The 9220-nt window shown below is 40.8% G+C and overlaps 1 protein-coding gene across 1 annotated transcript in view; it reads left to right on the top strand.

Annotated features, from left to right (window-relative positions):
• EHMT2 (euchromatic histone lysine methyltransferase 2) overlaps positions 1-9220 on the top strand; it is a 72547-nt gene that overhangs the window by 52586 nt on the left and 10741 nt on the right. The window contains exons 14-19 of the mRNA XM_042449104.1: positions 628-819; positions 1530-1612; positions 2219-2346; positions 4120-4242; positions 6206-6307; positions 8021-8125. Of these exons, the coding sequence (XP_042305038.1) occupies positions 628-819; positions 1530-1612; positions 2219-2346; positions 4120-4242; positions 6206-6307; positions 8021-8125 (733 nt within the window). The remainder of the gene's footprint in view (positions 1-627; positions 820-1529; positions 1613-2218; positions 2347-4119; positions 4243-6205; positions 6308-8020; positions 8126-9220) is intronic.

The raw sequence follows: 9220 nt of genomic DNA, 5'->3' as shown, positions 1-9220 counted from the left end.
GTTGCTACCTGCAGTACATATGTAGCCCCATGGCTGTTTTGGGGCTAGGAGGATGCCCCCAGGTTCAAATATTTTTTTGGGGAAAAAACCCTCATTTGGGGGGGAAATCTTCAAAGGCATTCTGGAGATGTGGTAGTGGAGAATTTGACACATTTCTGTGCCATTTCACGCCTAAGAGTAGCTTTAAAAAAAAGAAAGAAAAAAAGTGGCTTCTGGTAACTTCTCATTGTTATAAAGCCTCTCCTCGGCCTAAAAATATAGTGAAAATACTCCCTGTAACCCTAGAAGATATTTTGGGGCACAGTTTTTAGGAGGGTGTAGTGGGGAGCTTTTCCTATGGAATTAATATGGCTCCCTAGTTATCCGCCCTTGCTTTAAATTACACTGGCAGTAAGGGGGATTAAAGGACCAAGAAAACCGCTCTAAAGTGATTGATAAAAAGGCTGGAATGATGGCATCTGTAATGTTCATTAGTATGCCTGGGGCCACATATATACCTATATACATTTATCTGTGTATAAAATAATTAGTCATGCCTTCAGAACAGTTTGGGTTCAGAGATAGCAAGACAGGCTATTTGCAGATGCCAAAGCATTAAGACATTAGCTTTGTGTCTTCTTTCTTCAGTGCCCGAATGCGAGGGGGTTCAAGTGTAGAGAACCCACCGGATGATACGGCAGGTCTTGGTGGCCCAGGAATTGATAGCGCAGGGCCACGTCTGCCCCTGCCAAATGGAGCCGTCCTCTCTACTCAAGGTCTGCCGCCAGGACCAGGGCGGGAACAACTGGAGCGTGCCTTGGTAGTGCAGGAGTCTGAGCGGTAAGTACTATTGGATTTTGCCCCCTCTCCACTTTTGCTATCAAGCTATTTTTATTCTTAGAGTTAAATCAACTATTATAGTCCCAATTAGAGCAAACCTGTTGAATAAATCAATCTTATGTCAACATTTGCTTAAATCCCTTTGTTCATTGAGCCTACCCTAGTTGGGATGAATGATTTGGTTTGGCACATGTTATTTCAATAGCTGTTTATTATTTCTTGGGTGCTTGGTATCCACTGGGATTTGGATCCAGAACACCCCCCTCCCATGAATACCTGACTCCAAGGATGTTCTGTTCCCATTATATACAACAACATAGTAAAATGGTATTTCTTCTATAAAATAGAAAAATCAGAACTTGCATTTTGGAGAAAAAAATGGTAATATTTTCAATATGTGGTTGGCTGAATCCATGAATGTAGAATCTGTGGATATAGAGGGCTGACCGTATTAGGTTTAACAACAAAGAGCCTTTAGGGCTGAAGGGCAGTGTATAAATACCATAAATAAATAAATAACCAAATTGAAAGTCCTTTTCCCAGTCCATCTGAATAAACATCACACAGCTGTTTTTCCTTGAGATTTTGAAATATCTTTTCTGTCCTGTCTTTCGCTTTTATGGGGAGTTTTCTGCTCCAAATTCACATTTGCTTAACTTGAAGTGAAACACATCTGTCTTGTGATCTCTTTCTTTTTCTCTTCCCGACAGGCGCAAGAAGTTGCGATTCCACCCCCGTCAACTCTATCTCTCAGTTAAACAAGGGGAACTCCAGAAAGTGGTGCTAATGTTGTGTAAGTTTTTTTAAGGGTCACCATATTGATGGGGATAGTGGTGGAAATAGATTGCTTTCAGTGTAAAAAGGGGGAGGAGGAATACAGGCTTTCAATGAGGATGCAGCCTGCAGTTTGACACTGCTTTAACTGCCATGTCTCAATGCTATGGAATTCTGGGCTTTATAGCCTTGTGAGATACAGTTGGCATTTCATAACCACAAGGGTTCCGCCCCCGCTACACCCATGCGGATGCCAAAAACCTCATAACATTGTCCCATTGGTTTTACAGGTGCATGGAAACACTGCCATTGGGATGAATGGGGCGGGGCCATTCGTGGATGCTCAAGCCTGCAGTTGGGGCGGGGCGGCTATATTTTGTTTTCGCTATTAGAGAGCTCTAGTGCCACAACAAACTACAGATCCCAGGATTCCATAGGATGGAGCCATGACAGTTAAAGTGATGTCAAACTGCAACAATTCTGCATCTGCAACAGCCATAGAGTTCTTATCCCACTATTATTATTATTATTATTATTATTATTATTATTATTATTATTATGCTTGACTTTCCTCTCCTATCATACCTTGGTTTTTAAATTTCTCTCTTTCCTTCCTGATTCCCAGACATCTGCCCTTCCTTTCCGGTGGATAGCTTGGATCCCAATTTCCAGACTGAACAACAGAGCAAGCGCTTCCCATTGCATGCTGCAGCACAAAAGGGTTTTTTGGAAATTTGCCATGTTTTGCTACAGGTGGGTTAGGTCTGTCGGGAAGGGAGGTCTCTGTTGCTCACCATCCTTTCCAGTCAGCACCAACATTTTGTTCTTTTTCTTTATTACTGTCTACAGCAGGGACACAACGTAGAATAGGATTCAGAGTAGATCTGCAAGGGTTTCTGGTTTGTGGTAGTTTTTGATTTCTGAAACTTCAAGTTTTTTTACCCTTAGTGCTGTGGTCTTATCTGTTTTGGCAGGCCTTCTCATCAACCACTTCTCTTTCAGCTTCAGCATCCACCATCTGTAAAATAAGGGCATTGCTTGGTTGTCTTTAATCAGCTCCCATTGTTCTGTTTTAGCTCTTGTGTTAGAAGCTTTGATGTTTAATAACTCAAATGGTGATTTGTACTTGTAACATGCAACGCTGTGGGATTCCAATTGGCAGTGATGCATTCAGCTCTTTACTCCCAAGTCTCAAGTCTGTACCTTTAAGTCTCAAGTTGAGTTTCATGTCCTTGCAAGATACTTTCAAGTTAAATCTCAAGTTGAGTGTCAAGTTTAGGAGCCAACTTCAACAGAAAAAAGAAGAGTTGGGGTGGGTTTCTTGGAAGGGAACAGGAAATGTGTTAGGCAATGGGCTTGAGATGTGCTTGAGGCCTACTTGGCTGTCTGTGCCCACTGCGCATTGGGGAAACCTTCTAATCTAAAACTTTTTAAAAGCTTTAGAACAGGGATTCCCAGCCTGGGATGTTTGCACCCCTAGCAGGTGCGACAAAAAGTGGTTTGTGTCCTTGAGTGGTGAGTCACAAGTCATCATTCAGCCATCTCCTTGTGTGCCTTGAGAAGTAGTAGTAAGTGGTTGTGTTGCATAGATAGTAGTCTCATTGTTTAATGAAAAGGAGATAATTTTACAATTTACTGTAGTTTACACTTTTTTTCTGAATGAATTAGAGTCTAATTGCTCAATTTAGATTGACATTTTTATACACTTAAGTTAATCGCTTTTTTTTAAAGTTCAATTTGTTCACCCACAGTATTGTATGTGGTTCAATTTGCAGTTTAAAAATTAGAAATGAAATGTCTATCTTCAAATGTGATACTAGTTTTATAGGGGTGTGAACATTAACCAAATATTTCCTAGAGTCGTGAAGCCTAGAAAAGGTTGGGAATCGCTTCCTTAGAAGGATCCCTCTGTCTCAAGCCTGTTGCCTAATGCATTTGTTGTTCCCCTCTGAGAAACATGCCCCACACTCTGAAGGCAGGTCTTGCCTGCAGCTTGAAGTGAATGATGCCAGCAAGTTGGTTACTAAAAATACACAACTTGTGAGTTGGGTCAGTGTGTCATTTATTGCCAAGGCAAGTCATTGAAGTGACTTGTTTTTGACTTAAGACAATTGGCAATTGACTCTGTGCCCTGAGTCATCCTGTACTTATCTCATTTCTTCATCACTATGTTGCAACCAGTTCCATCTGAGGACAAGGATGGAATAGGGTCAGAGAATAGAGCCTGGATTTTTTCATGAGCTGTGGTTTGTGGACCTCTGCATGTAAGTGAAAGTCAAAATAACCCCGTAGTCTTAACCACCAGTTGTTTCAAAGGCTAAGTAAGTATGCATGCTGTTTCTGAGCCAGGCACTGGCAGCCCAAGCTGCAGTTGAGTGGGACAAACCTTTTAACAAAAGTGTGAGGACTGAGAGGTTTGGTGGATGAGTGATTGTATAGTCTTGCATTGTGGTCTGTTTTAGCAATAGCAGTTTCATTTTTTTACATGTTTTACATATTTTACTCTCCTCTTTTATCCTATTGCAGGCTGGTGCCAATATAAACACAGTGGACAAATTACGGCGGACACCTCTGATGGAGGCTGTTGCAAACAATCACGTAGAGTTGGCACGATACTTAATCAAAAGGGGCGGTTGCGTATACACAAAGGTTAGGCAAAGAGAAACTGCTTTTTATGATGGGATATTTCGCTGGATGGGGCTGCAAGTGAGGTTAGATCGTGTCAGTTCTTAAAGAGTTATTTAGGTATGTTGAGGAGTTGTGAAACTAGAACATGTTAAGTCTTCCTCTTCCAAAATGCTTGGGACTAAAAGTGTTTTGGATTTTGGATCCCCCCCCAGATTTTGGAATGTCTACATATACATAATGAGTAATCTTGGAGGTGGGACCCGTTTAAACATGAAATTCATTTATGCTTTATATACATGTTATACACATAGCCTGAAGATAATTGTCATAGAATCATAGAGTTGAAAGAGACCACAAGGGTCATCCAGTCCAATCCCCTGCCATGCGTGAACACACACTCAAAGCACCCCCAACAGATGGCCAACTAGCCTTTCTTTAAAAACCTCAAAAGAAGGAGACTATACTATTTTCCCAGGGAATATATTCCACTGTCGAACAGCTCTTCTTTCAGGAAGTTCTTCCTAATGTTGAGCTGGAGTGGCTTAGCTTGGTAGCATAAGTTAGAAGATAGCAATTTCTCACTGTCTTGAAAAGTTATGAGGTATAAGTATATCTCTGTGAAGGGAAGCAACAGATCAGTTTAGAAACCTCTGCAGGGTGTCAGATACCAGGTTTTTCTGGTTGTATTCCAGGGCTACCTTGGATCCATATCTTATTATATATATGCAAATATTCCAAAATCTGAAACACTACTATTTCAAGCATTTCACATAAAAGATAATCAACTTGTAGTAAATAATTCATCTTCTTAAAATTCACAACAGAGAAAGAAAACAGCAAATAAAAGAGAGGTTAAAACATAGCTGCTGTAGCTGCTTAATCCCACCACCTCCAGACATGGTAAATTAAAATGATCCCAGGCATGCAGTTGAAAAGGATGTGTTAGGCCTAGATCTGGGTGAGATTTTTACTATGGAATTACACATTCACACATTTCTTTATATTCAGAATGGAAAGAATTTAAGATTACTGGCTGGCATTCTGTATTGCAGTTATGGATTTGTAACCTAGAGGATCCATAACTGTTCTGCATTCAGTAAGACCAAATAGCCAAATTGTAAGATGACATAAATGCTTCCCAAGCCACTTTAACAGCCAGCAGCTGCATCAGAAACAAGAGGTCTATTTGGCTTCTGCCCTAGGGCAAATGGAGGATGGCATTTCTAGTCCCCTCTTAGCAGTGAGTGGGGCTGTGATAATCATAAGCAGGATCCCTGGTAAAAATTTCCTTATTGCAGCCTTACTCACTGGTGGGTGAGGACTGGAAATGTAATCATCCTTGCATCAAAGTCAGCAGCTGAACATACCCCATTTGCACAATACAGCTACTGGTTGTTAAGGTGGGCTTGGGGAGAATTAGGTGGTGAGATGTAAATTATACTGACATAAGTAAGTAGCCAGTGGCAAATATTAGCCATCTTTTTAAAAAACAAAACAAACCTGAATTTGATGGAAACTGAGATATTCCCATCCAGGCAGGGTTCTTAACTAAAATATCTTCCTGTGAAGCCTTATATATTCAATCATTGTGTGGTGATGAATGAGAGTTGCCACCTCTTTTCCTTCTGAGAGGCTTCTCAACATTAACCTTTTACAGAATAAGCAAGTACAGCGTAGTTTTGTTCTGCTGGGGAATAGCTCTATCTTTTGAATTTGACCAAGGGAAATTGAAAAGAATTTCATTTCTGTTCATGTTTGACAAGAATTACCAAAATTAACACATTTCTTCATCGGAGGAGGGGGAGAAATTGACGTTTGAATGTGAGGGAAAATAAAGGTGAGACTTTCTTATCCATAGTCAGATTAGATGTAATATGAGAGGAGGAAGTCTATGAAAGACTGAACTATGAGGTGGGACTACAAGATGCCTGCCTCACACATATAAAATACTTGATTTTTAACTTTTTCCATGGTTCTACCAAAGGAGGACGATGGATCTACCTGCCTGCATCATGCTGCTAAGAATGGAAACGTTGAAATGGTCAGCCTGTTGCTGTCCACAGGACAGGTGGACGTCAATGCCCAGGCAAGTGAGGATTTGGGAAGGGTTAGAACTGGGTTTTGTCTATTCCATAGCACTGTAAAATTGACAGAGACCATAAGCATCTATTATAGAATCTTTTGTATATGGCACTTTTGTATATAGTGCCATGCTCTACAGCATGCTCCAGTATGGCACTTTACCCAGACTTTGGCAAGACTCATAGAAGCACAGAATTAGGAGGAATCCCACAGAATTGGAAGGGCCATCTACTCCAGCCCCTTGCCACTGAAGGAATCCACAGGTAAAGTATTCTCGAGAGGCAACCATCCAACATTGCTTATAAACTCCCAACAAAGGGGAGTCCACCAACTTCTGAGATACCCTCGTTCTCTGTCAAACAACCCTTAGTAATAGCAATAGCAAGTACATTTCTATACCACTTATCATTGCACGTAAGCACTCCCTAAGCTGTTTACAAAATGTAAGCTAATTGCCTCCAACTATCTGGGTACTCATTTTAGTGACCTCGAAAGGATGCAAGCCTGAGCTTGAGCCCTTTTGCTGGTATTGAACTCGCAACCTTATGGTTTGTGAGTGAGTGGCTGCAGTACAGGCATTTAACCACTGAGCCACCAGGGCTCCTGTCAGGAATTTCTTCTTTAATGTTTAGACCAGTGGTTCCCAACCTGTGGGTCAGGACCCCTTTGGGGGTCGCCTAAAGCTATTGGAAAACACCTATTTAATTACAGTTATGAAGTAGCAATGAGAATAATTTCATGGGTTTGGGTCACCACAACATGACAAAAACTGTATTAAAGGGTCGCGGCATTAGGAAGGTTGGGAACCACTGGTTTAGACGAAATCTTTTATAATTAAAATCCATTATTTATCATCCTAGTCCCTGGAGCAGCAGAAAACAAGTTCATTTCATCTTTTCCATGACATCCCTTCAGATATTTAAAGTTGGCTGTCATGTCACCTCTCAGTCTTCTTTTCTCCAAATTAAACATTTTCAACTCCTCTACATTCATCACGGGGCTTGATTTCCAGGGCCTTTTACCATCTTGATCACCTTTCCCTGAAATGTGGAAAGTTGGGCTACAGACCTCACCCCATCCCCAATTAAGTTTTTTTGCAGGTCCCTAATAGGAAAGTATTCCAGTCCTGTAATTCAGAGTAGTGTTTAAAAAGTAAGCCATTACCATTAATCATTTCAACATTTGAAAAGTAACTCACTGTACTGCCAGTGGCTCCAGTGTCAGTAGTGTGATGAATCTCTTCTTGAGTTTTGGTCCAAACTGTAGGAACTGTCTACAGTTGAATCTATTTGGGAGATAGATTTCAGTACCTTTGATAGTTTCTTTACAGTTCAGACAGAAACCCAGAGTAGATTCATTACTTCTCTGACTTGGAAGCCACCAGCTGCCAGTGTAATGCTTGTTTATTTTTTTTTCTTTTAATTTTTTGATGCTGTTTTTGTTTTTAAAACCCCCAAAACCTTAGAGTTAATGACAGAATACCTTAAACCTGCAAAATTCTTCTCACCATTTCTCTAAAAATTCCGGTTAACTTTGAGGGGGGAAATTAAAAAGTGTAACAACTATACCCATTCTTCATGTTGTGCCTTTGTTATGAAAGAAAAACTAACTGCAGGTAGCTGTGTCGCTTGTGGCTTGTTATTTTAAGGCCCCTTCATCACACTGTTCTTGTGCTAACCCATCACACAAATGTGGTCTTTCCTCCTTTTCATTTTAGGATAGTGGAGGTTGGACCCCTATTATCTGGGCTGCTGAGCATAAGCACATTGAGGTGATCCGCATGTTGCTCACCCGTGGAGCCGACGTCACCCTGACTGACAATGTATGTGAGTTTGAGATCCCTTGGTTTCCATGCTGGATGAGCTCCAGGCTTGCAGATTTGGTACAAAAGAGAACTGGGTGGGGATCATTCTTGGTAACTGGAACTCTTCTTTGAGGAAAGAAATCTCAGGCTTGGTCTGCATGTGCAGCCAAATGTGGTTACATTGCCTATATCTGTACTAGGTATGGTATCACTTCAACTTCAACTTTCCTTTCATTGAGGTGCTTAAAACTCCCTTAGAAAGGGCTCTAGTGCTGTAGTCCAGAGGAGTCCTGTTCCTAGAGCAGAGAATGCCAAGTCCTTCATTATACTACAAATCCCAGGGTTTCTGGAGTCGCACCAATGCAGTTAAAGTAACATTAAAGTGCTATAAATTCTAGTAAACATTCTGAATGGATGTACCATTTTAGACAGCAGGGAGCCACATTGCTGAATTGAACAAAATGAAAAGCCAAGAACTTTGCAAAAAGAGAAGTTGTTGTCACTGTGTGCTTTAAGTTAATTTCTGACAATGAATTACAGTGATCCCAAGGTGAACTTAATATGGGTTTTTTGGCAAGATTTGTTCATAATAATAGGATTTATTTATATGCCGCCCAATCACTGGGAATCCAGGCGTCTTACAGCACAGGGGATAATACAAGGCAATAACAATAAACAGGTTCAGAGATGATTTGCCACTGGAGCTGAGAAAGTGGGACTTGCCCAAGATCACCCAGTGGATTTCTTGACTGAGTGGGAATTCAGATCTGGTCTTTGGAATCCCAGTCCAACAATCATAATTGCAGATGGAGGTGGGCATATTGCTATGTGAAAGGAGTACACAGATCCATTGAGTGCAACTTTATGTATTCCTCATCTCAGAAGCAAATGAATATTAACCTCAGGTGATGAAAAAGAATAAACAAAGGTAGCCATAATTTTGTTCGGTAAGCAGAATCCACAGTTGGGAAACAATAATATACCACACTGGCTCCCAAATAGAAAAATAGCACTATAAAAGTTCTAGCATGCCTGTTTCTGTTCTCTGTTAGTTTTCTGTCTGCTTAGGACAACTTCATATAGGGGAGTGCTTAAGTGTGATTCCCCCACTTG

This window comes from Sceloporus undulatus, chromosome 2 (assembly GCF_019175285.1).
Source record: "Sceloporus undulatus isolate JIND9_A2432 ecotype Alabama chromosome 2, SceUnd_v1.1, whole genome shotgun sequence".
Taxonomy (NCBI): Eukaryota; Metazoa; Chordata; class Lepidosauria; order Squamata; family Phrynosomatidae; genus Sceloporus; species Sceloporus undulatus.
Note: the sequence above shows the minus strand (reverse complement) of the source record. Positions and strands in the feature narration are given on the sequence as shown.